Source organism: Heterodontus francisci, chromosome 1 (assembly GCF_036365525.1).
Source record: "Heterodontus francisci isolate sHetFra1 chromosome 1, sHetFra1.hap1, whole genome shotgun sequence".
NCBI lineage: Eukaryota > Metazoa > Chordata > Chondrichthyes > Heterodontiformes > Heterodontidae > Heterodontus > Heterodontus francisci.
The window spans coordinates 5,870,125-5,898,043 of record NC_090371.1 but is presented as its reverse complement, the minus strand read 5'-3'; the positions used below and the strand labels follow the sequence as shown (position 1 = coordinate 5,898,043).

General features: G+C 46.8%; 1 protein-coding gene across 5 annotated transcripts in view; it reads left to right on the top strand.

The window, feature by feature from the left end:
* LOC137367113 (disintegrin and metalloproteinase domain-containing protein 12-like) overlaps window positions 1-23,202 on the top strand; it is a 544,479-nt gene extending 521,277 nt beyond the window's left edge. For 4 of the 5 annotated variants that reach the window (XM_068028577.1, XM_068028570.1, XM_068028563.1 and 1 more), the window contains 2 exons: window positions 2,405-2,473; window positions 19,988-23,201. In XM_068028577.1, the coding sequence (XP_067884678.1) occupies window positions 2,405-2,462 (58 nt within the window). In that variant the 3' untranslated portion in view covers window positions 2,463-2,473; window positions 19,988-23,201. Of the gene's footprint in view, window positions 1-2,404; window positions 2,474-19,615; window positions 19,663-19,987 lie in introns of all 5 variants that reach the window. The other variant, XR_010973684.1, reaches the window with a different exon arrangement.
* The last annotated feature ends 4,717 nt before the right edge of the window (window positions 23,203-27,919 follow it).

Sequence of the window (27,919 nt, the reverse complement as noted above, 5' to 3'; positions counted from 1 at the left end):
CCTAGGTCCAACCATCTTCAGCTGCTTTATCCTTCAATCATAAGGTCAGAGGTGGGGATGTTTGCTGATGTTTGCACAATGTTCAGCACCATTCGTGACTCCTCAGATACTGAAGCAGTCCGTATAGAAATGCAGCAAGACCTGGACAATATCCAGGCAATGAACATCTCCAACAAAAGAGAATCTAACCATCTCCCCTTGACATTCAATGGCATTACCATCGCTGAATCCCCCACTATCAACATCCTAGGGGCTACCATTGACCAGAAACTGAACTGGAGTAGCCATATAAATACCGTGGCTACAAGAGCAGGTCAGAGGCTAGGAATCCTGCGGCGAGTAACTCACCTCCTGACTCCCCAAGCCTGTCCACCATCTACAAGGCACAAGTCACGAGTGTGATGGAATTCTCTCCACTTGCCTGGATGGGTGCAGCTCCAACAACACTCAAGAAGCTCGACACCATCCAGGACAAAGCAGCCTGCTTGATTGGCACCCCATCTACAAACATTCACTCCCTTCACCACCGACGCACAGTGGCAGCAGTGTGTACCATCTACAAGATGCACTGCAGCAATGCACCAAGGCTCCTTAGACAGCACCTCCCAAACCCGTAACCTCTACCAACTAGAAGGACAAGAGCAGCAAATTCATGGGAACATCACCACCTGCAAGTTCCCCTCCAAGTCACACACCACCCTGACTTGGAACTATATCGCCGTCCCTTCACTGTGATTGGGTCAAAATCCTAACAGCACTGTGGGTGTACCTATCCAACATGGACTGCAGCGGTTCAAGAAGGCAGCTCACCACCACCTTCTCAAGGGCAATTAGGGATGGGCGATAAATGTTCATCTTATGAACGAATAAATTAAAAACATAAATACAAGTTCTTATTGCTGTTACCTGGTGCTAGAGTTAAGGACATCTTGCAGCTGGGGAAGAACTTCGAGTGGGAGAGGAAGAAGCCATTTGTTGTGCTGCACGTTTGAAGCAATGACACAGGTCGAAAGAGGAATCAGTTCCTGCTGAGGAAATTTGAGGAGATAGGTTTGACATTAAAAAGTGAACCTCGAAGGTAACAATCCCTGGATTAATACCTGAGCTTTAGTACAGGGTCAAAATTTATGGGCGGCACAGTGGCGCAGTGGTTAGCACCGCAGCCTCACAGCTCCAGCGACCCGGGTTCAATTCTGGGTACTACCTGTGCAGAGTTTGCAAGTTCTCCCTGTTACCGCGTGGGTTTCTGCCGGGTGCTCTGGTTTCCTCCCACAGCCAAAGACTTGCAGGTTGATAGGTAAATTGGCCATTGTAAATTGCCCCTAGTGTAGGTAGGTGAAAGGGAATATGGGATTACTGCAGGGTTAGTATAAATGGTCATTGTTGGGTCGCACAGACTCGGTGGGCCGAAGGGCCTGTTTCAGTGCTGTATCTCTAAATAAATAAAAATAAAACGATCAGAGAATTGAACGTGTGGTTGAAGGAATGGTGTGTGAGATAGGTGTTTTGATTCACAGACAACTGGCACCAGTACTCGGGAAAGGGAGAGCTGTTCCTTTGATTTCATATCTACCTATTAATGTGGATAATGATTGGCTTAGAGATATTCTTGAAGAGTCAGGATTAGTCAGGGGGGCAGAATTAAACTCTGCTTAGGGGGTCACTGTTGGCACCTACCTTAAGAGCCTTACCATCTGGTTGAGCTTTTTTTAGGAGTCAAATTGGAAAGTTATCTGGGCTTGTATAATGTCCTTGGTGTGCAGAGGCCCAGAGCTGCCTGGCACTTGAAATTTAGAACCTGCTTTTGATCGTTAAGTGTAAGCTGCCTTGCAGGTGAAATTTGGGCCATGCCTCTGGCTGTGAGGGGTTCATTGTGAGCAGACTTGCCTGCCAGAAACACACATTGGAAATTCAGGTACAGGCTGTGTACAATCTTTCAACTATTGATTGAAATGGTTTGGAAATCATGTGCAGACTTGCCTAGATTCCAACATGTGTTTCTGACTGGTAAGGTTTCTCACCAAAGTTGTAAAATGACCCCTTTGATATCCACAAAGATTTCCTTCAACCTATTTCAACTGGGATGACAGGAAAGATTTTTACAGCAGAGCATCTCTTGAAAGTACAAGTGGGAGACAAAAACACTTCTTACCCACCTCCTGAAGGAACTCCCTTACACACAGCACTGTGGGTGTACCTACACCTACACCACATGGACTGCAGCAGTTCAAGTAGGTGACTCACCACCACCTTCTGAAGGGCAATTAGGGATGGGGAATCAATGCTGGCCTGGCCAGTGACGCCCACATCTCAGGAACAAATAAAAAAAATCACAATATAGCAACAGAAGAGAATTGAGCCGTTCAGTGTACAGCAAGTTCATAGTGATTTTTTCTCCATTTAGAGCAGATGTTGATGTCTCCACTAGTCTGCGGGATCCACTCCCGAATACCACAGTCTGACAGCCAACCCGGTAAGTAACTGAACTGTTTCTAATACACAGTCACTGCTCCAAACATTAAAGAGTTGGCTGAAGCCAACGAGTCAGGGGTCAAAGTGTTGGTGATAGGGCCAGATATCCTGTGTATCCTATGGAGGTGCAGCAGATGAAACTTCCACCTGGTAATTGTTTGAACCCCAGTCCACTTCCCATGGTATTGGGTATTTAAATACTAAACTATGACATCCAGCATCCAGAAAGACAAGGGCAGCAGGTGCAAGCAAACATCATCATCTTCAACTTCCCGTCCAAGTCACACACTATCCAGACCTGGAAATATGTCAACAATCCTTCAATCGCTGGGTCAAAATCCGGGGATTCTCTACCTCAAAGGAATGTGGGAGTGCCTTCAGCACATAGAATGCAGCTCACCACCACCTTCTAAAGGGCAACTGAGGATGGGTAAAGAATATTGGCTTTGCTAACGACTCCCATGTTCCAAGACTGAATTAAAAAGAAAATCTTGGGTGGGTGTTGATGTGGTACATTGAGCGGGGGAAAGAATTTGCTGGGGCATCTTGTCACAGTGGTAAATGAGAAATGGTTTCTGTAATGCAGTCACTCAATCTCCTTATTTTGATGTTTATATTGAGCACTCTGTCATTTTTAGTGGGAAAAGTTGGAATCCCATTGAGAGACAGAGAACGACAGAACTCAGCTGATTTTCCATACCAGCTGGGCCAGGTTATGCTGGTTTATGGAAGTAACCAGAGAGTTAATTTGATCTTTGATTTGTTTGGTGGAAAAGTGATTAACTAGAGTTGGCAGTACAGGTCTTTTTTTTTTAGAACATAGAACATTACAGCGCAGTACAGGCCCTTCGGCCCTCGATGTTGCGCCGACCTGTGAAACCATCTGACCTACACTATTCCATTTTCATCCATATGTCTATCCAATGACCACTGAAATGCCCTTAAAGTTGGCGAGTCTACTACTGTTGCAGGCAGGGCGTTCCACGCCCCTACTACTCTCTGAGTAAAGAAACTACCTCTGACATCTGTCCTATATCTATCACCCCTCAACTTGAAGCTATGTCCCCTCGTGTTTGCCATCACCATCCGAGGAAAAAGACTCTCACTATCCACCCTATCTAACCCTCTGATTATCTTATATGTCTCTATTAAGTCACCTCTCCTCCTCCTTCTCTCCAACGAAAACAACCTCAAGTCCCTCAGCCTTTCCTCGTAAGACCTTCCCTCCATACCAGGCAACATCCTAGTAAATCTCCTCTGCATCCTTTCCAAAGCTTCCACATCCTTCCTATAATGCGGTGACCAGAACTGCACGCAATACTCCAGGTGCGGTCTCACCAGAGTTTTGTACAGCTGCAGCATGACCTCGTGGCTCCGAAACTCGATCCCCCTACTAATAAAAGCTAACACACCATATGCCTTCTTAACAGCCCTATTAACCTGGATGGAGCTCCTGTATAATTAACCTCTTTTACAATAAGAAACACCAGTTTGTATAAGGCCTACGAATAAAGGTCCAGACAGATACATTAATGACAAAGAATCATAGAACGGTTGCAAGTCAAAAGGAGGCCATTTGGCCCATCATGTCTGTGCCGATTATCTGTAAGGGCAATTCAGCTCATCCCACTCCCCAGCCTTTTCCCCGCAGCCCGGCAAATCTTTTCTCTTCAGATAATGATCCAATTGCCTTTTGAAGGCCTCGATTGAACCTGCCTCCACCACACTCTCAGACAGTGCATTCCAGATCCTAAACACTCACTGAACCTGCCTCCACCACACTCTCAGACAGTGCATTCCAGATCCTAAACACTCACTGAACCTGCCTCCACCACACTCTCAGACAGTGCATTCCAGATCCTAAACACTCACTGAACCTGCCTCCACCACACTCTCACACAGTGCATTCCAGATCCTAAACACTCACTGAACCTGCCTCCACCACACTCTCAGACAGTGCATTCCAGATCCTAAACACTCACTGAACCTGCCTCCACCACACTCTCACACAGTGCATTCCAGATCCTAAACACTCACTGAACCTGCCTCCACCACACTCTCAGACAGTGCATTCCAGATCCTAAACACACACTGAACCTGCCTCCACCTCACTCTCAGACAGTGCATTCCAGATCCTAAACACTCACTGAACCTGCCTCCACCACACTCTCAGACAGTGCATTCCAGATCCTAAACACTCACTGAACCTGCCTCCACCACACTCTCAGACAGTGCATTCCAGATCCTAAACACTCACTGAACCTGCCTCCACCACACTCTCACACAGTGCATTCCAGATCCTAAACACTCACTGAACCTGCCTCCACCACACTCTCAGACAGTGCATTCCAGATCCTAAACACTCACTGAACCTGCCTCCACCACACTCTCAGACAGTGCATTCCAGATCCTAAACACTCACTGAACCTGCCTCCACCACACTCTCAGACAGTGCATTCCAGATCCTAAACACTCACTGAACCTGCCTCCACCACACTGTCAGACAGTGCATTCCAGATCCTAAACACTCACTGAACCTGCCTCCACCACACTCTCAGACAGTGCATTCCAGATCCTAAACACTCACTGAACCTGCCTCCACCACACTCTCAGACAATGCATTCCAGATCCTAAACACACACTGAACCTGCCTCCACCACACACTCAGACAGTGCATTCCAGATCCTAAACACTCACTGAACCTGCCTCCTCTACACTCTGAGACGGTACATTCCAGATCCTAAACACTCACTGAACCTGCCTCCACCACACTCTCAGACAGTACATTCCAGATCCTAAACACTCACTGAACCTGCCTCCACCACACTCTCAGACAGTGCATTCCAGATCCTAAACACTCACTGAACCTGCCTCCACCACACTCTCAGACAGTGCATTCCAGATCCTAAACACTCACTGAACCTGCCTCCACCACACTCTCAGACAGTGCATTCCAGATCCTAAACACTCACTGAACCTGCCTCCACCACACTCTCAGACAGTGCATTCCAGATCCTGAACACTCACTGAACCTGCCTCCACCACACTCTCAGACAGTACATTCCAGATCCTAAACACTCACTGAACCTGCCTCCACCGCACTCTCAGACAGTACATTCCAGATCCTAAACACTCACTGAACCTGCCTCCACCACACTCTCAGACAGTGCATTCCAGATCCTAAACACTCACTGAACCTGCCTCCACCACACTCTCAGACAGTGCATTCCAGATCCTAAACACTCACTGAACCTGCCTCCACCACACTCTCAGGCAGTGCATTCCAGATCCTAAACACTCACTGAACCTGCCTCCACCACAGTCTCAGACATTGCATTCCAGATCCTAAACACTCACTGAACCTGCCTTCACCACACTCTCAGACACTGCATTCCAGATCCTAAACACTCACTGAACCTGCCTCCACCACACTCTCAGACAGTGCATTTCAGATACTAAACACTCACTGAACCTGCCTCCACCACACTCTCAGGCAGAGCATTCCAGATCCTAAACACTCACTGAACCTGCCTCCACCACACTCTCAGACAGTGCATTTCAGATCCTAAACACTCACTGAACCTGCCTCCACCACACTCTCAGGCAGTGCATTCCAGATCCTAAACACTCACTGAACCTGCCTCTACCACACTCTCAGACAGTGCATTCCAGATCCTAAACACTCACTGAACCTGCCTCCACCACACTCTCAGACAGTGCATTCCGGATCCCTAAACACTCCCTGAACCTGCCTCCACCACACTCTCAGACAGTGCATTCCAGATGCTAAATACTCACTGAACCTGCCTCCACCACACTCTCAGACAGTGCATTCCAGATCCTAAACACTCACTGAACCTGCCTCCACCGCACTCTCAGACAGTGCATTCCAGATCCTAAACACTCCCTGAACATGCCTCCACCGCACACTCAGACAGTGCATTCCAGATGCTAAATACTCACTGAACCTGCCTCCACCACACTCTCAGACAGTGCATTCCAGATGCTAAATACTCACTGAACCTGCCTCCACCACACTCCCAGACAGTGCATTCCAGATCCTAAACACTCACTGAACCTACCTCCACCACCCTTTCAGACAGTGCATTCCAGGTCCTAAACTTTCACTGAACCTGCCTCCACCACACTCTAAGACAGTGCATTCAGATCCTAAGTAATCACTGAACCTCCCTCCAGCACACTCTCAGACAGTGCATTCCAGATCCTCAACACTCACTGAACCTGCCTCCACCACACTCTCAGGCAGTGCATTCCAGATCCTAAACACTCACTGAACCTGCCTCCATCACACTCTCAGACAGTGCATTCCAGATCCTAAAGACTCACTGAACCTGCCTCCACCACACTCTCAGACAGTGCATTCCAGATACTAAATACTCACTGAACCTACCTCCACCACACTCTCAGGCAGTGCATTCCAGATCCTAAACACTCACTGAACCTGCCTCCACCACACTCTCAGACAGTGCATTCCCAATCCTAAACACTCACTGAACCTGCCTCCACCACACTCTCAGACAGTGCATTCCAGATCCTAAACACTCACTGAACCTGCCTCAACCACACTTTCAGACAGTGCATTCCGGATCCTAAACACTCACTGAACCTGCCTCCAAAACACTCTCAGACAGTGCATTCCAGATCCTAAAGACTCACTGAACCTGCCTCCACCACACTCTCAGACAGTGCATTCCAGATACTAAATACTCACTGAACCTACCTCCACCACACTCTCAGGCAGTGCATTCCAGATCCTAAACACTCACTGAACCTGCCTCCACCACACTCTCAGACAGTGCATTCCCAATCCTAAACACTCACTGAACCTGCCTCCACCACACTCTCAGACAGTGCATTCCAGATCCTAAACACTCACTGAACCTGCCTCAACCACACTTTCAGACAGTGCATTCCGGATCCTAAACACTCACTGAACCTGCCTCCAAAACACTCTCAGACAGTGCATTCCGGATCCTAAACACTCACTGAACCTGCCTCCACCGCACTCTCAGACAGTGCATTCCGGATCCTAAACACTCACTGAACCTGCCTCCAAAACACTCTCAGACATTGCATTCCAGATCCTAAACACTCACTGAACCTGCCTCCACCACACTCTCAGACAGTGCATTCCAGATCCTAAACACTCACTGAACCTGCCTCCCCCACACTCTCAGACAGTGCATTCCAGATCCTAAACACTCACTGAATCTGCCTCCACCACACTATCAGGCAGTGCATTCCAGATCCTATAGGAAGGATGTGATTGCATTGGAGGGGGTGCAGAGACGATTCACCAGGATGTTGCCTGGGATGGAACATTTAAGCTATGAAGAGAGGTTGGATAGGCTTGGGTTGTTTTTACTGGAGCAGAGAAGACTGAGGGGTGACCTGATCGAGGTGTACAAGATTATGAGGGGCATGGATAGGGTGGATAGGGAGCAGCTGTTCCCCTTAGTTGAAGGGTCAGTTACGAGGAGTCACAAATTTAAGGTGAGGGGCGGGAGGTTTAAGGGGGATTTGAGGAAGAACACTTTTTACCCAGAGGGTGGTGATGGTCTGGAATGCCCTACCTGGGAGGGTGGTAGAGGCGGGTTGCCTCACATCCTTTAAAAAGTACCTGGATGAGCACTTGGCACGTCATAACATTCAAGGCTATGGGCCAAGTGCTGGCAAATGGGATTAGGTAGACAGGTCAGGTGTCTTTAATGCATCGGTGCAGACTCGATGGGCCGAAGGGCCTCTTCTGCACTATATTATTCTGTGATTCTGTGATGGACGTCTTTGGCCCTCAGGCATAAGAGCATATGAAAGACTGACTGTCTACGCACTGACATGTCATAGCTGCCCCAATAGACATTGCAGTGCCCAGAAGAAGGTTGTGCAAATATGCAGCATGCTAGTGGGAACTGTATGAGAGGTAATAAGTGGAGAGAAAGATGTACTGAGTGTATTTGACATAGTTTTACAAAGGATAAAGGGGTCTATAGATATGAGGAGCAAAATTCAACTTGGATGGGGATGCAAAGTGGGTGCTAGCATTCTGCCTGTCCATGGAAGCTCTTGGGTATATAACGAACGTCAGTATACGACAGGTAATGTTACACCCGAGGAAGCTCCCCATGTGACTGTGCAGATAGTTGAGGAGAAAGTCTTAGAGGGTGATTTTTGACAAATACTTTAAGCACTAAAGAGATGGAGGTGGCCAAGATGGTGTCTTGCACTAAAGGCAAGCTAAATCAGCATTTCAGCTCAAGATATCATCTTTGTAAAGGATTTGGACCAATGAATGGTCACGCAGAGGCTTGCTAAACAACTGATTGTCACTTCAAATACCTGCTAGTGCTCATTAAAGAAGTTGCATGTCATTTTGGTGGCCAGTGCTTCAACTAACACTTCTCCTGACAGAGACCAGCTGTTTGAGAGTAAAGGGGCATTGATGTCAATTTCAAGCCCAATTTAAAGGGATATTCACCATTTCATGGTCATTGCTGCTGGAGCTGTGAAGAGGAGCTCTGAAACACATGGAGAGACTTTCCGGGGCACATTATCAAAACATCAGTAACATTCTATCAACATTTACACTGGAAATTCTCCAAGAACGTCACCCAAAAAGAGTGAACGCTTTTATTAGACACTTTACAGTAAACTATACAGTAAATGGAAAAGTCCTGGGGAAAATTGATGGACAGAGAGATTTGGGTGTTCAGGTCCACTGTTCCCTGAAGGTGGCAACGCAGGTAAATAGAATGGTCAAGAAGGCATACGGCATGCTTTCCTTCATCGGACGGGGTATTGAGTACAAGAGTTGGCAGGTCATGTTACAGTTGTATAGGACTTTGGTTCAGCCACATTTGGAATACTGCGTGCAGTTCTGGTCGCCACATTACCAAAAGGATGTGGATGCTTTGGAGAGGGTGCAGAGGAGGTTCACCAGGATGTTGCCTGGTATGGAGGGCGCTAGCTATGAAGAGAGGTTGAGTAGATTAGGATTATTTTCATTAGAAAGACGGAGGTTGAGGGGGGACTTGATTGAGGTGTACAAAATCATGAGAGGTATAGACAGGGTGGATAGCAAGAGACTTTTTCCCAGAGTGGGGGATTCAATTACTAGAGGACACGAGTTCAAAGTGAAAAGGGAAAAGTTTAGGGGGGATATGCGTGGAAAGTTCTTTACGCAGAGGGTGGTGGGTGCCTGGAACGCGTTGCCAGCGGAGCTGGTAGATGCGGGCACGATGGCGTTTTTTAAGATGTATCTAGACAGATACATGAATGGGCTGGAAGCAAAGAGATACAGAACCTTAGAAAATAGGCAACATGTTTAGATAGAGGATCTGGATCGGCGCAGGCTTGGAGGGCCGATACTTCAATCTCCGATCCTGCTGTCTTCACAGTCCAGAGTGTCTGCAGCCACGGCATGCGGTAAGTCCATTGAGGTGAAGAAGGAGCTGCGGGACCCGAGAGAAGTCCTGTGAAAAGGTGCCCCGAACACCCATAACATCCACGAACGGCCCCCCCGGCCGCAACTTCAAAGCGCCCGCGGGAGATGGCTCGGAGAGCATCTGCAGCGCACTGTCGGCAATGCTGCATGCCTTTATTTAAACCACTGCAAAAAAAAAAACCCTTAGCAAATGTAATCACCTCTAAGTCTGCCAAATGATGCTTCACCTCCCGAAGGACGTGGATGAGCTTTCCGGACGTCGATGGTGGGCACTGAGGAAATGGCTTATTACCTGCACCAGATTCCACCCCCCCTCCCCCCCCCCCTTCCACCCCCCCCCCACCCCCGTCCCCTTCCCTGCTCCACCCTCTCAGCTCACCCCCTCACAACCCCGTCCCATCCCGCCCCCCCCCCCACTCACCATCTTCACCCCGCATCCCCTTCCCCTGCACCCCTCCCCCCACCCCCTCCCTCTACCCCTCCCCCTTGCATCCCCTCCTCCCACCGGCACCATCCTACACCTGTGTAGGGGCCCCAACAACCCCACTGCCTTGTGGGCGTCTCGGGAGAGACCAAGGCTAAGGGAGTAAACCCTAACAGAAAATCCGGAGCGGAACCCCGTAGGCGGTCATGTGTCACCTTTGGCATGTTTCCGGCAGTTCCTGCAGCCATACTGGTGCCAAACGTCGTGTCCTGCACTCCTTTGGACCCCACCAGAAAGGCCGAGAGGGGGGTTTTGACGACTGGGCAACTCTCAACCTCCATAAATTTGCCCAGGCATGCGCCATGGAGAGGTCACTCCATAGTTGCCTCACAGCGACTGAAACAACACGGAAGGCAGCAGTTACGGGTTATAAGTCCAGATAAATTGGCGTAGAAACTGGGCGCCACGGGTTGCCTTTGTCGGTGGGAGAGGTCATTGCACCTCACTGGACAGCTACCGCCCGCCTCAAACCGGGCAGCCCCCGGTCAATAAGGTTCTGTCCCGCCACAGTCTGCCTGCTTCAATGGGTGCTTGGAGCTCAGGGTCATTGCCCGAAAGGTGGACTGATACACCGCACCAAACAACATGAAAAAAGGAAAGAAGGTACCAGCCCTTCGCTTTGCAAGCTGGAACGTCAGAACTATGTGTCCTGGCCTGTCGGAAGACCTTACACAAATCAACGATTCTCGGAAGACCGCCATCATTAACAACGAGCTCAGTAGACTCAATGTGGACATTGCAGCACTTCAGGAGACTCGCCTCCCCGCGAGTGGCTCTCTAGCAGAGCAAGACTACACCTTCTTCTGGCAGGGCAGGGATCCTGAAGAACCAAGACAGCATGGAGTGGGCTTCGCCATCAGAAACTCCTTGCTCAGCATGATAGAGCCTCCCTCAAATGGCTCGGAACGCATACTGTCCATCCGACTGCTCACCACCTCTGGTCCAGTACACCTACTCAGCATCTATGCTCCAACACTCTGTTCCGCACCTGAAGCTAAAGACCAGTTCTATGAACAACTCCATAACATCATTAGCAGCATCCCCAACACCGAACACCTATTCCTGCTGGGGGACTTTAATGCCAGGGTTGGGGCCGACCATGACTCATGGCCCTCCTGCCTTGGGCGCTATGGCGTTGGAAGGATGAATGAGAACGGACAGAGACTGCTTGAGTTGTGTACCTATCATAACCTCTGCATCACCAACTCGTTCTTTCACACTAAACCCTGTCACCAGGTTTCATGGAGGCACCCAAGATCACGTCGTTGGCACCAGCTAGACCTCATTGTCACAAGGCGAGCCGCCTTAAACAGTGTTCAAATCACACGCAGCTTCCACAGTGCGGACTGCGACACCGACCACTCCCTGGTGTGCAGCAAGGTTAGACTCAGACCAAAGAAGTTGCATCATTCCAAGCAGAAGGGCCACCCGCGCATCAACACGAGCAGAATTTCTCACCCACAGCTGTTACAAAAATTTCTAAATTCACTTGTAACAGCCCTTCAAAACACTCCCACAGGGGATGCTGAGACCAAGTGGGCCCACATCAGAGACGCCATCTATGAGTCAGCTTTGACCACCTACGGCAAAAGTGCGAAGAGAAATGCAGACTGGTTTCAATCTCATAATGAAGAGCTGGAACCTGTCATAGCCGCTAAGCGCATTGCACTTTTGAACTACAAGAAAGCCCCCAGCGATTTAACATCCGCAGCACTTAAAGCAGCCAGAAGTACTGCACAAAGAACAGCTAGGCGTTGCGCAAACGACTACTGGCAACACCTATGCAGTCATATTCAGCTGGCCTCAGACACCGGAAACATCAGAGGAATGTATGATGGCATGAAGAGAGCTCTTGGGCCAACCATCAAGAAGATCACCCCCCTTAAATCTAAATCGGGGGACATAATCACTGACCAACGCAAACAGATGGACCGCTGGGTTGAGCACTACCTAGAACTGTACTCCAGGGAGAATGCTGTCACTGAGACTGCCCTCAATGCAGCCCAGCCTCTACCAGTCATGGATGAGCTGGACATACAGCCAACCAAATCGGAACTCAGTGATGCCATTGATTCCCTAGCCAGCGGAAAAGCCCCTGGGAAGGACAGCATTACCCCTGAAATAATCAAGAGTGCCAAGCCTGCTATACTCTCAGCACTACATGAACTGCTATGCCTGTGCTGGGACGAGGGAGCAGTACCCCAGGACATGCGCGATGCCAACATCATCACCCTCTATAAAAACAAAGGTGACCGCGGTGACTGCAACAACTACCGTGGAATCTCCCTGCTCAGCATAGTGGGGAAAGTCTTTGCTCGAGTCGCTCTGAACAGGCTCCAGAAGCTGGCCGAGCGCGTCCACCCTGAGGCACATTGTGGCTTTCGTGCAGAGAGATCGACTATTGACATGCTGTTCTCCCTTCGTCAGATACAGGAGAAATGCCGTGAACAACAGATGCCCCTCTCCATTGCTTTCATTGATCTCACCAAAGCCTTTGACCTCGTCAGTAGACGTGGTCTCTTCAGACTACTAGAAAAGATCGGATGTCCACCAAAGCTACTAAGTATCATCACCTCATTCCATGACAATATGAAAGGCACAATTCAACATGGTGGCTCCTCATCAGAGCCCTTTCCTATCCTGAGTGGTGTGAAACAGGGCTGTGTTCTCGCACCCACACTTTTTGGGATTTTCTTCTCCCTGCTGCTTTCACATGCGTTCAAATCCTCTGAAGAAGGAATTTTCCTCCACACAAGATCAGGGGGCAGGTTGTTCAACCTTGCCCGTCTAAGAGCGAAGTCCAAAGTACGGAAAGTCCTCATCAGAGAACTCCTCTTTGCTGACGATGCTGCTTTAACATCTCACACTGAAGAGTGCCTGCAGAGTCTCATCGACAGGTTTGCGTCTGCCTGCAATGAATTTGGCCTAACCATCAGCCTCAAGAAAACGAACATCATGGGGCAGGATGTCAGAAATGCTCCATCCATCAATATTGGCGACCACGCTCTGGAAGTGGTTCAAGAGTTCACCTACCTAGGCTCAACTATCACCAGTAACCTGTCTCTAGATGCAGAAATCAACAAGCGCATGGGTAAGGCTTCCACTGCTATGTCCAGACTGGCCAAGAGAGTGTGGGAAAATGGCGCACTGACACGGAACACAAAAGTCCGAGTGTATCAGGCCTGTGCCCTCAGTACCTTGCTCTACGGCAGCGAGGCCTGGACAACGTATGCCAGCCAAGAGCGACGTCTCAATTCATTCCATCTTCGCTGCCTTCGGAGAATACTTGGCATCAGGTGGCAGGACTATATCTCCAACACAGAAGTCCTTGAAGCGGCCAACACCCCCAGCTTATACACACTACTGAGTCAGCGGCGCTTGAGATGGCTTGGCCATGTGAGCCGCATGGAAGATGGCAGGATCCCCAAAGACACATTGTACAGCGAGCTCGCCACTGGTATCAGACCCACCGGCCGTCCATGTCTCCGTTATAAAGACGTCTGCAAACGCGACATGAAATCGTGTGACATTGATCACAAGTCGTGGGAGTCAGTTGCCAGCATTCGCCAGAGCTGGCGGGCAGCCATAAAGACAGGGCTAAATTGTGGCGAGTCGAAGAGACTTAGTAGTTGGCAGGAAAAAAGACAGAGGCGCAAGGGGAGAGCCAACTGTGCAACAGCCCCAACAAACAAATTTCTCTGCAGCACCTGTGGAAGAGCCTGTCACTCCAGAATTGGCCTTTATAGCCACTCCAGGCGCTGCTTCACAAACCACTGACCACCTCCAGGCGCGTATCCATTGTCTCTCGAGACAAGGAGGCCAAAGAAGAAGACTCAATATAACCTACAGGTCTTGCTTGGAAAAGGCATCTCTGCTCATTCCCCTTGGGGATATGTAGAGTCCGAGCTCACTTTCTCTCAATGCTCAACAAACTCAAGCCAAGGGAGCTCAGCAGCACTTCCAATGCTCTGTACATGAATACCCTCCCTCTCTGACATCGATGATCTCACCTCGTGACACAAATCACAAAGAGGGAACAACACCCTAGTTGCAAATGAGGGTCTTTGGAAAACTCAGAGCACCCCCTTAGCACCAGAAGTGTGAATTACACCACACTATTTATCCACTGTGGGCAGAATTTCAGCCACATAGTTCCCATGACTACAACAACTTCCAATTTTGCCATTGTGTTGCCAGTACTTCTCAAATTCATATCTAAGGATCTGAATCATATGATCATTGGCTGTCCCTCAAATTTAAGGATGACGTCTACTCAGGGTCATGAGTTGCTGCCATGGATATTCATGTGACTGAACAGGCCGATTTTCAATCCGCAGATATTTGGGCACATGGGGCAGGAAGTCCCACGAGGTAGTGGGATCCAGAGTGCGGGATTTGCTTCCTTTTCTTTCCTTCTCTGCTGTCGCTCTGCCCCATCATTAAGGTGTTGGGACGCGAAGTGTGATGCACCTTATTGGACGTTGCCACCATTCTGGTGGTTGGTAGCAAGCTCCTCCCAGTCGTTCAGGTCAATGCAGTCGCGAATCAAGGATATCTTCAGACTGTCTTTGGAGCCTTTTCTTTGTCCTCCTCTGGAACGTTGGCCATTTGAGAGTTGTGAGAGCAGGGCCTGGTGGAAGGCCTGAATAGGACCATCCTAACTTTTACAGCATTTCTTTTAATAATGTCTTTTTAAAAATCTATTTTGTTGCTATGTACTCCCGGTCTTCCTATTTTAAATCCTTCTCCATTGCTCCATTTACAGCCTCTGCAAGGACATTGGAACCAAACGGCTGATTGCAGCCCGTCCCATCTGAACAGCTTCTTACCTCAGAAGATGTCTCAATATCCGAGGAATCTCAAACCCTTTCTTTACACCATCTTTCTAATCATACATTGACATATTTAATGTTTCTATCTTGACTGATCCAACTCCCACTGTTAGAAATAATCCTGAGACTTCTACCATTGAGATTTTGCACTTCAGTCAAGAGTTTAACTCCTTCAATACTCTTTCTATAAGACCTGCATCCTAATCTTTCCAGACCATTGTTTTCTATGTGAATCGCTTCGAGCTGATTTCTTCCCCTCTCCAGAGGTTTTTCCACCTGCTCCATTATGTTGCTTATCTGGCAGGGAACACACCAGATGACTGGTCACACAATAAATACTCACGTAAAAATTGGTTTCAGCCAGATTTTGGGCCCAAAAGAGGTGATGATGCACTGTAATCGCATGCCAGAAACTAGACACCCAAAGCTCACTTGAAATTGGGCCTCAAGCCGTGTTTTAATTATAAAGACAAGCTGCTGGAGCCTGTCTTGCCTCCAGAGGCAGGTTGTCCAATACCAAAGATCGACTGCCCTATGTGGGAGGTGGGGGCGGAGGGCAGCGGGGAGTGATCGTGGGCCAAAAGCAGTTTGCAGTAGTGCTGTGGAGCTGGGAGGTGAACTCCAATCTCTCCAGCTCCATTGGCGAGGGAGTAATAAAACATTCCCACCATTTATTCAACTAAATGGCAGAACCCTTAGGAGTATTGACAGGCAGAGAGATCTGGGCGTACAGGTCCACAGGTCACTGAAAGTGGCCACGCAGGTGGATAAGGTAGTCAAGCAGGCATACGGCATGCTTGCCTTCATCGGTCGGGGCATAGAGTATAAAAATTGGCAAGTCATGCTGCAGCTGTACAGAACCTTCGTTAGGCCACACTTAGAATATTGCGTTCAATTCTGGTCGCCACACTACCAGAAGGATGTGGAGGCTTTGGAGAGGGTACAGAAGAGGTTTACCAGGATGTTGCCTGATCTGGAGGGCATTAGCTATGAGGAGAGGTTGGATAAACTCGGATTGTTTTCATTGGAACGACGGAGGTGGAGAGGCGACGTGATAGAGGTTTACAAAGTTATGAGCGGCATGGACAGAGTGGATAGTCAGAAGCTTTTTCCCAGGGTGGAAGAGTCAGTTACTAGGGGACATAGGTTTAAGGTGAGAGGGGCAAAGTTTAGAGGGGATGTTCAAGGCAAGTTCTTTACACAGAGGGTGGTGCGTGCCTGGAACTTGTTGCTGGGGGAGGTGGTGGAAGCAGATACGATAGCGACGTTTAAGAGGCATCTTGACAAATACATGAATACGATGGGAATAGAGGGATACGGTCTCCGGACGTGCAGAAGGTTTTAGTTTTGTCAGGCATCAAGATCGGCGCAGGCTTGGAGGGCCGAATGGCCTGTTCTTGTGCTGTACTGTTCTTTGTTCTTTGCCTCCAGCACAGATCAGGCAGAGGATTCACACCCAGAAATTAGTATTTATTGTGCCCACGGTACACCAGAAACACATCCCAATTTCTATCCTGCCCGGTATCGCTCCCCCACCCACCGCACTAGAATTCCCCAGAATCTACTCATCTCCTATCCCCATGTTCCTCCCTCCTTTCTGCATTGGTGTTGTTTATGATCATCTTCCCTGTGTCTCTGTCTTTTCCCTCATAACAGTGGAGCTGAAAAATAATGGAAGGAGGATTTGGGCTCACGTGCTTGCAGGGTCTCCACCTCGTCCCACTGGTTGTCAGTTCCAGTGCGGGTGCCAAGCATTTAAATAATTATTCAAAACAAAACCCTTTTCCTCCAGGAATATTCCTGCTCTGCATCCCAGGAGGGTCACATTACTGACCTTTCATGACCTGGTACACCTGGCCTGCTTTCACTGCTGCTGATCCCAACTGAGGGACGAGATGCATGAAGTCTGGGTTTAGGGGTTTCCCTGCCCATCCTCCTCCCCTCCTCTCCTCGGATTTGTCCCATATCAATAGTTTTATTTGAGAGCAGTCAGAAGATAGCACCCGAGTCAAGGCCTTATGAAACTCTGAATTGAAGCTGAAAGCTGATGCATAGGGCTTCCCATTTCCACTTGCAGCACTTGTTTAGCCATAACCTGCTCAGTGATGCTCAGTTTGGATTCCACCAGGGCCACTCAGCCCCTGACCTCATTACAGCTTTGGTTCAAACATGGACAAAAGAGCTGAACTCAAGAGGTGAGGTGAGAGTGACTGCCCTTGACATCAAGGCAACATTTGACTGAGTATGGCATCAAGGAGCCCTAGCAAAACTGACGTCAATGGGAATCAAGGGGAAACCCCTCCACTGGCTGGAGTCATACCTAACACAAAGGAAGATGCTTGTGGTTGTTGGAGGTCAATCATCTCAGCTCCAGGACATCACTGCAGGAGTTCCTCAGGGTAGTGTCCGAGGCCCAACCATCTTCAGCTGCTTCATCAATGACCTTCCTTCAATCATAAGGTCAGAAGTGGGGATGTTCGCTGATGATTGCACAATGTTCAGCACCATTCGCGACTCCTCAGATACTGAAGCAGTCCGTGTAGAAATGCAGCAAGACCTGGACAATATCCAGGCTTGGGCTGATAAATGGCAAGTAACATTCGCACCACACAAGTGCCAGGCAATGACCATCTCCAACAAGAGAGAATCTAACCATTTCCCCTTGACATTCAATGGCATTACCATCGCTGAATCCCCCACTATCAACATCCTAGGGGCTACCATTGACCAGAAACTGAACTGGAGTAGCCATATAAATACCGTGGCTACAAGAGCAGATCAAAGGCTAGGAATCCTGAGGCGAGTAACTCACCTCCTGTCTCCCCAAAGCCTGTCCACAATCTACAAGGCACAAGTCAGGAGTGTGATGGAATACTCTCCACTTGCCTGGATGGGTGCAGCTCCAACAACACTCAAGAAACTTGACACCATCCAGGACAAAGCAGCGCGCTTGATTAGCACCCCATCTACAAACATTCACTCCCTCCACCACCGACGCACAGTGACAGCAGTGTGTACCATCTACAAGATGCACTGCAGCAATGCACCAAGGCTCCTTAGACAGCACCTTCCAAACCCACAACCTCTACCATCTAGAAGGACAAGAGCAGCAGATGCATGGGAACACCACCACCTGCAAGTTCCCCTCCAAGTCACACACCATCCTGACTTGGAACTATATATTTTTTTTAAATTCTTTCACGGGATGTGGGCATCGCTGGCCAGGCCAGCATTTATTGCCCATCCCTAATTGCCCTTGAGAAGGTGGTGGTGAGCTGCCTTCATGAACCACTGCAGTCCATGTGGGGTAGGTATACCCACAGTGCTGTTAGGAAGGGAGTTCCAGGATTTTGACCCAGCGACAGTGAAGGAACGGTGATATAGTTCCAAGTCAGGATGGTGTGTGACTTGGAGGGGAACTTGCAAGTGGTGGTGTTTCCATGCATCTGCTGCTCTTGTCCTTCTAGTTGGTAGAGGTCGCGGGTTTGGAAGGTGCTGCCTAAGGAGCCTTGGTGCATTGCTGCAGTGTATCTTGTAGATGGTACACACTGCTGCCACTGTGCGTCGGTGGTGAAGGGAGTGAATGTTTGTGGATGGGGTGCCAATCAAGCGGGCTGCTTTGTTCTGGATGGTGTCGAGCTTCTTGAGTGTTGTTGGAGCTGCACCCATCCAGGCAAGTGGAGAGTATTCCATCACACTCCTGACTTGTGCCTTGTAGATTGTGGACAGGCTTTGGGGAGTCAGGAGGTGAGTTACTCGCCGCAGGATTCCTAGCCTCTGACCTGCTCTTGTTGCCACGGTATTTATATGGCTACTCCAGTTCAGTTTCTGGTCAATGGTAACCCCCAGGATGTTGATAGTGGGGGATTCAGCGATGGTAATGCCGTTGAATGTCAAGGGGAGATGGTTAGATTCTCTCTTGTTGGAGATGGTCATTGCCTGGCACTTGTGTGGTGCGAATGTTACTTGCTACTTATCAGCCCAAGCCTGGATATTGTCCAGGTCTTGCTGCATTTCTGCACCATTCCTTCACTGTCACTGGGTCAAACTCCTGGAACTCCCTTCCTAACAGCACTGTGGGTGTACCTACCTCACACTGAATGCAGCGGTTCAAGAAGGCAGCTCACCACCACCTTCTCAAGGGCAATTAGGAATGGGCAATAAATGCTGGCCTAGCCAGCGACACCCACATCCCATGAATGAATTAAAAAAACTCCCCTGGTGTTACCCTCTTCTCGCTGCTTCACTATTATTTTTATCTGGAGAGAGGTGTTAGGTAGTGAGAGTACCACCTTCTCAACTGAACTGCCTGATTCTGATGAAAAGTCACAGACTGAAATATTAACTCTGTTTTTCTCTCTGCAGATGCTGCCAGACCTGCTATTTTCTGTTTGTATTTCCCAAACCTTGAGGTCAGCATTCCCTTTTTGAGCAACACATAATACCCCACCACTCACAAATCCAGTTCTTGATATTTCCAAAATCCCAGTGGCTGCACTAATCACAGGCACGAACTCTAGAGCTTGTGGTTCTCCAGACAGTGAAACACAACTTCCCATTGGCACAAAAGCGACGCTATCTGTTTGTAAAAATAGTTTGTTATTTTGTAAAGGTAATCTCCAAAGTGCAAGAGAGCAGCAAGAGAGAGAATTAACTAATAAGAGGGAAAGAAATCCTGATAGTTCATCCTCTGTCAAACTAATGACCATTTATTAAAACACTTTCCTCTCTCCACAGATTCAGACATCCACCAACGAACTACAATGAATTTACCAATTACACAAGATCACCATATGTGCTCATCTGTAATCACATCGCTGTGCTGTGTGTTACCATGTACTAAAACCCTAGAATGATGTGGAGAAGGGTCCAGATCAGAGATAATTCAATAAACAGGATATTATTTAAACTGAATGAAGAGCCAAATTTCCCACTGAAGCAATCGTTCACAGAAAGAATAACAAAGTCAATCGGAAATATTTAGTGTGATTTATTGAGCAGTTATTTCACTTCATTTCTTTGTTGTAAACTGTCTGATTAACTTCACAAAGCAGTTATTTGTTCAGTAATAATTCTGTTCTTTAACATGATTTACGATATTCCTACTAATTATTTATATTTATTTTTCATGGGTTAACAGCACTGCTACTCCTGGCTACTACATGTGGGTCTAATTCTGGTGAACAAATAGACCAAATAAAAACTAGACTAATTAACATACTATACTGCAATGGCCTTGGTTTTGCAGTCAGCCGCAAGGCGATGGCTTTTGCTGTTGACCTCAAATTAAGGTATGAATTTACTTAATGCGATGGTGGGTGCAATAATTTTACTTGCAAAGGGGAAGGATTCCCTTCCGATGTGAGCCTCAGTAGGACCCTGCTGTGTTCTCTAATGTGGGCACAAAGACAGATCACTTGGTGCAGTGAACAGAGACCACACCTACAGAATTTCTCAAAAATAAATTACTGCAGCATCTGTCATAATCGATTCATATCAAAAACAATTAGAAGTCAGATAAATTTGATCTGAATAATTAAATAAAAAATCATAAATGTGTACGTTTTTAAAAAGTCCAATAAACTTGATGAGAATCACATGAAAAAGTCATGCATTAAAAGTCAAAAAGTCAGTTAATCATGCTTCAAGTCGTTTATATTTAAACATTCAGAAAATGCCATAAATCTTGTTAAAAAGTCATATTCATGTTCATTTTTTTTATTTATGGGATATGGGTGTTGCTGGCCAGGCCAGCATTTATTGCCCATCTCTAATTGCCCTTGAGGAGGTGGTGGTGAGCTGCCTTCTTGAACTGCTGCAGTCCATTTGGGGTAGGTACACCCACAGTGCTGTTAGGAAGGGATTTTGACCCAGCAACAGTGAAGGAACAGCGATATAGTTCCAAGTCAGGATGGTGTGTGACTTGGAGGGGAATTTGCAGATGGTGATGTTCCCATGCATCTGCTGCCCTTGTCTTTCTAGATCAGGGGGTGCTGCTCACAGCTCCAGCGACCCGGGTTCAATTCTGGGTACTGCCTGTGTGGAGTTTGCAAGTTCTCCCTGTGTCTGCGTGGGTTTCCTCCGGGTGCTCCGGTTTCCTCCCACAAGCCAAAAGACTTGCAGGTTGATAGGTAAATTGGCCATTATAAATTGCCACTAGTATAGGTAGGTGGTAGGGAAATATAGGGACAGGTGGGGATGTGGTAGGAATGTCGGATTAGTGTAAATGGGTGGTTGATGGTCGGCGCAGACTCGGTGGGCCGAAAGGCTTGTTTCAGTGCTGTATCTCTAAACTAAACTAAACTAAACAATCTTTTGTGTGAAGGGCCATATTACAATTTTTGTCCTACATAGGGAGTCGGTGAGCAAATTTCGGAAAGGTGAAGGCATTAGGAATTTATCTTACTATTAATCAAAACAATTAAAATTGTGCATGTTCATTGGAGTATGAGGTGTCTCTATTTACTCAGGAGGATGATGGTATTGCAGTCGCATGCCTTACGGTGAGTTGTGTTGCTCACCATGATGCTGATTTTTGGGGAAGAATTTGCTTATGCCTTTAGTAATTGTGGAAGCCAGGGTTACCATGGGACTCTAATGTGTATCGTTGCTTAGGTCATAGAGGGAGGTGGTGTGAATAATTTAAAAGTTCAAAATTTGGTCCAGCGATCGAACACAATCGATTGCAGAGCGAAACTAGCAGAAAAGGATAGCCATGATTTTACAGTACTGGCACTGTGACAAAGCAGCAGAGCAAAATTCCTCCCACCCCAGTCAAGATGCCTGATCCTGAGATTGTTGGCAGTGCTGAGGCCAGAAGTTCCATACCACTTTAAATCTGTCCCATCCCGACCTTTCAGAGAATTTACAAACGCACAAAAATGACAAAAGAGAGTGGCATGGAGAGATTTAGGGACAGCCAGTGCTCATGGCTGAAGGCATGGCTGTCAGTGATGGTGTGAAGAGAGTGATGATTGTAAAAAAGGCCAGAGTTGTAGGGCTGCAGAAGATTATCGAGACAGGGAACTGCAAAGCCATAAAGGGATTTCAGCGCCTATAGAAAACTTTGGGATTCACTTTTATGTTAGCTGCCAGTCTCTTTTCATGTTCCCTCTTTGCTTCTGTTATTTGCTTTCTCACTTCCCCTCTGAACCTTCTATATTCAGTCTGGTTCTCCATTGTATTATCCACCTGACATCTGTCATTAGCACACTTTTTCTTCTTCATCTTTATCTCTAACTCTTTTGTCATCCAGGGATTCCTGGATTTGTTTGCCCCACCTTTCACTTTCGAGGGAGTATAACTTGACCTTTCACTTTCGAGGGAGTATAACTTGACCTTTCACCTTTGAGGGAGTATAACTTGACCTTTCACTTTCGAGGGAGTATAACTTGACCTTTCACTTTCGAGGGAGTATAACTTGACCTTTCACCTTTGAGGGAGTATAACTTGACCTTTCACCTTCGAGGGAGTATAACTTGACTATACCCAGACTATCTCTAATGCTAGTAGCTTTGCCATCATTTCCACTGCAACATTCAGGACACTGATCAGACTACAAATATAACCATTGATCAAAATCTACTCATCTATTTAGCTGAAACTGTGTTAGGTCAACGGAAATGTTTGGGGTTTCTCTGACATGACTTTATGTTGATTTAATTGAAAGTGCTTTCATACAGCAGGAGAATGCAGGTTATCACTAATAATATTGTATATAACAAAAAACTTGTCATTTCAAGCTAACAGATTTCAGTACAGCAAAAAATGAGAAAATGTTTTGTCGAACTTGGTTTTTGAGATGAGCTCCCAGAGAGTCACTGGATTCCAGTTTATGCATTGGAGAATAAGAGCAATGTTATAATTATTATGAACTTAAACACTGTTACATCCCTCTGTAATGACAATAATGATCATTTTAAATTGTTACATTGCATTAGTCATTCACCTGTCTGTTTTATTGCTGTGAATCCTAGAATCATAGAAATTTATAGCACAGAAAGAGGCTGTTCAGCCCATTGTTTCTGTGCCAGCCGACAAGCCTAATCCCACTTTCCAGCTCTTGATCCGTAGCCTTGTAGGTTATGCATTTAAACTACATATCGAAGTACGTTTTAAATATTATGAGGGTTTCTGCCTCTGTCACCCTTTCAGGCAGTGAGTTCCAGATCCCCACCTCCTTCTGATGAAAAATGTTCTACTCAAATTCCCTCCAAATCTCCTGCCTCTTACCCAAAATCCATGCCCTCAGTTATGGAGCCCTCAACCAATGGGAATAGTGCCTTCCTATCCACTCGAGGCTACTCATAATTTTACACTTCAGTTTGTTCCTCTGTTCCAAGGAAAACAGCCCTAGCCTATCCAATCTTTCATCAGAACTAAAATTCTCCAATCCAGGCAAAATGAAAGAGGTGGTTGTAGAGATAGTGGATGCATTGGTGGTCATCTTTCAAAATTCCATAGATTCTGGAATGGTTCCTGCAGATTGGAAGGTGGCAAATGTAATCCCACTATTTCAGAAAGGAGGGAGAGAGAAAACAGGCAACTATAGACCTGTTAGCCTAACATCAGTCATAGGGAAAATGCTAGAATCCATAAAAAAAGAATATGATAACAGGACACTTAGAAAATAATAGCAGGATTGGGCAGAGTCAACATGGATTTATGAAAGGGAAATCATGTTTAACAAACCTGTTGGAGTTTCTTGAGGATGTAACTAGCAGAATTGATAAGGGGAACAGGTGGATGTGGTATATTTAGATTTACAGAAAGCTTTTGATAAAGTCCACACAAGAAGTTAGCAAACAAAATTAGAGCACATGGGATTGGGGGGAATATACTGGCATGGATTAAGAACTGGTTAATGGACAGAAAACAGAGAGTAGGAATAAATGGGTCATTTTCAGATTGACAGGCTATGATTAGTGAGGTACTGCAAGGATCGGTGTTTGGGTCCCAGCTATTCACAATCTACATCAATGATTTGAATGTGGGAATTAAACGTAACATTTCCAAATTTGTAGAAGACACAAAACTAGGTGGAAGTGTGAGTTGTGAGGAGGATGCAAAGACGCTTCAAGGGGATTAATAGAGGCCAAACAAGTGGGCACAAATTTGGCAATGTGGAGAAGTGTGAGGTTATCCACTTTGGTGGGAAAAACAGAAATACAAAATATTTCTCAAATGGTGAGAGGCTGGGAAGTGTTTAATTTCAAAGAGACTTGTGGTGTCCTTGTTCATGAGTCATTGAAAGTTAACATGCAGGTGCAGCAAGCAATTTAGAAGGAAAATGGTATGTTGGTTTTGATTACAAGAGGATGTGAGTATAGGAGGAAAGATGTCTTTTTGCTATTATATAGAGCCTTGGTGAGACTGCATCTGGAGTATTGTGTGCAGTTATGATCTCCTTACCTGAGGAAAGATATACACACCATCCAGACTTGGAACTATATCGCCGTTCCTTCACTGTCGCTGGGTCAAAATCCTGGAACTCCCTTCCTAACAGCACTGTGGGTGTACCTACCCCACATGGACTGCAGCGGTTCAAGAAGGTAGCTCACCACCACTTTCTCAAGGGCAATTAGGGATGGGCAATAAATGCTGCCCTAGCCAGTGATGCCCACATCCCATGAACGAATAAAAAAAATTATACTTGCCATAGAATGAGTGCAATGAAGATTCACCAAACTAATTCCTGGGATGGAGGGATTGTCCTATGAGGAAAGATTAAATAGACTGAAACTTTATTCTCTGGAGTTTCGAAAAATGAGAGGTGATTTCATTCAAACATACAAAATTCTTACAGGGCTCGACAGGGAAGATGCAGGAAGGATGTTTCCCCTGGCTGGGGAGACAAGAACCAGGGGACACAGTCTCAGAATAAGGAGATGGCCATTTAGGACTGAGATGAGGAGGAATTTCCTGACTCAGTGGGTGGTGAATCTTTGGAATTCTCTGCCCCAGCGGGCTGTGGAGGTTCAGTCGTTGAGGATGTTCAAGACTGAGATCAATAGATTTCTACATATCAAAAACATCAAGGGATATGAGGATAGTGCAGGAAAATGGTGTTGGAGTAGAAGATCAGCCATTATCTCATTGAATGGCGGAGCGGGCTCGAAGGGCCGATTGACCTACTCCTGCACCTATTTCTTGTTCTTGTATCCTCTGTATCCCAACTAGTGCAATCACATCGTTCCTATAATGTGCTGACCAGAACTGCATGCAGTACTCCAGCTGTGGCCTAACTGGTGTTACAAGGTTTCCAAATTTTTTTTTGTAAAACTTGAGAATCTATATTTTTTTAAAACTGAAAAGGATTTCATGGACATTGAATCATCTGGAGATTGCTAAACTTGTGGGAGGTTTTTTAAAGGAAGGTCAACAAAAGGGTTGACCAGGAAACAAGTTCTGGAAAGCAGGTGATTTCAAGTAAACATAGCAGAAGTTCTAACCTGAAGGGACAGATGTTTACAAGGAAATGACAGAGACCAAGATATGTGGCTGTCACAGGATTGTTGCTGAACTGTTATTGGTTTCATTTTGAACTTTTAAAAGCCAGCTGTTTTTTGGACTGAAAGAGGCAGTTGGAGATCTGCACATTAACCTGCCAGGACCAGAAGAAAATCCAGACAACTGTTACCTCTCTATGAAGAATCCTTGCTCTTTTTATTTATTTTTATTTAGAGATACAGCACTGAAACAGGCCCTTTGGCCCACCGAGTCTGTGCCGACCATCAACCACCCATTTATACTAATCCTACACTAATCCCATATTCCTACCACATCCCCAGCTTCCCTATATTTCCCTACCACCTACCTATACTAGGGGCAATTTTTTTATAATGGCCAATTTACCTATCAACCTGAAAGTCTTTGGCTGTGGGAGGAAACCGGAGCACCCGGCAAAAACCCACACGGTCACAGGGAGAACTTGCAAACTCTGCACAGGCAGTACCCAGAATTGAACCCGGGTCGCTGGAGCTGTGAGGCTGTGGTGCTAACCACTGTGCCACCCTAAATGCGCCACTGTGCCGCCCTTGAAAAGAAAAATCCTGTATCAAGTTGTATTTTTGCATCCTGTATTTTGAAGAAATCCAGAATCTTTGCAGAAACCTTGCATCTTTAAAAGAACTGTGCATTGAACGCGTGCGAACTGAACTTTGTTGCTGCATATCTGCTGTAAGACCTATGTGAAGCCTTCTGTATGTAAGAACATAAGAACATAAGAAATAGGATCAGGAGTAGGCCATTCAGCCCCTCAAGCTTGCCCCGCCATTCTATAAGATCATGGCTGATCTGTCCCAGTCCTCAACTCCTCTTTCGGGCCTGCTCTGCACAACCCACGACTCACCGAGATTTCAAAAATCTATCTACCTCCTCCTTAGTAACCCAGCCTCCACAACTCTCTGAGGTAGAGAATTCCAGACATTCACCACCCTCTGAGAGAAGAAATTCCTTCGCATCTCAGTTTTAAATGTGTGACCCCTTATACTGTAACTATGTCCCCTAGTTCGAGTGGGAACATCTTCTCAACATCTACCTGGTCAAGCCCCCTTAGAATCTTATATGTTTAATAAGATCACCTCTCATTCTTCTAAACTCCAATGAATAAAGGCCTAACCTGTTTAGCCGTTCTTGATCAGACAACCCCTTCATCCCAGGAATCAGCCCTAATGAACCTTTTCTGGACTGCCTCCAATGCTAGTATATCCTTCCTTAAATATGGGGACCAAAACTGTACGCAGTACTCCAGGTGTGACCTCACCAACGCCCTGTACAGTTTTTAAACTCTAACCCCCTAGCAATAAAGGCCAAAATTCCATTTGCCTTCCTAATTACTTGCTGCACCTGCATGCAAACTTTTTGTGTTTCCTGTACAAGAACACCCATATCCCTCTGTACTGCAGTATTTTGTAGTCTTTCTCCATCTAAATAATAATCTGCCTTTTTATTCTTCGTATCAAAGTGGATTACCTCACACTTTCCCACATTGAACACCATCTGCCAAGTTTTTGCCCATTCACTGAACCTATCTCTATCCCTTTACAGACTCTTTGTGTCCTCATCACAACATGCCTTCCCACCTATTTTTGTATCGTCAGCAAATTTGGATGCATTACACTCTGTCTCTTCCTCCAAGTCATTAATATAGATAGTAAATAGTTGAGGCCCTAGGACCGATCCTTGTGGCACCCCACTAGTTACAGCTTTCCAACCTGAAAAAGACCCATTGATCCTGACTCTCTGCCTTCTGTGTGTTAGCCAATCCTCAATCCATGACAACACATTAACCCCACTACCCTGAGCTCTTATTTTGTGCAATAAGCTTTTATGTGGCACCTTATCAAATGCCTTCTGAAAATCCAAATACACAACATCTACTGGTTCCCCTTTAACCACTCTGTTATGTCCTCAAAGTACAGCAGAATATAGATAGATTGGAGAGTTGGGCAGAGAAATGGCAGATGGAGTTCAATCAGGGCAAATGCGAGGTGATGCATTTTGGAAGATCCAATTCAAGAGTGAACGATACAGTAAATGGAAAAGTCCTGAGGAAAATTGATGTACAGAGAGATTTGGGTGTTCAGGTCCATTGTTCCCTGAAGGTGGCAACGCAGGTCAATAGAGTGGTCAAGAAGGCATACGGCATGCTTTCCTTCATCGGACAGG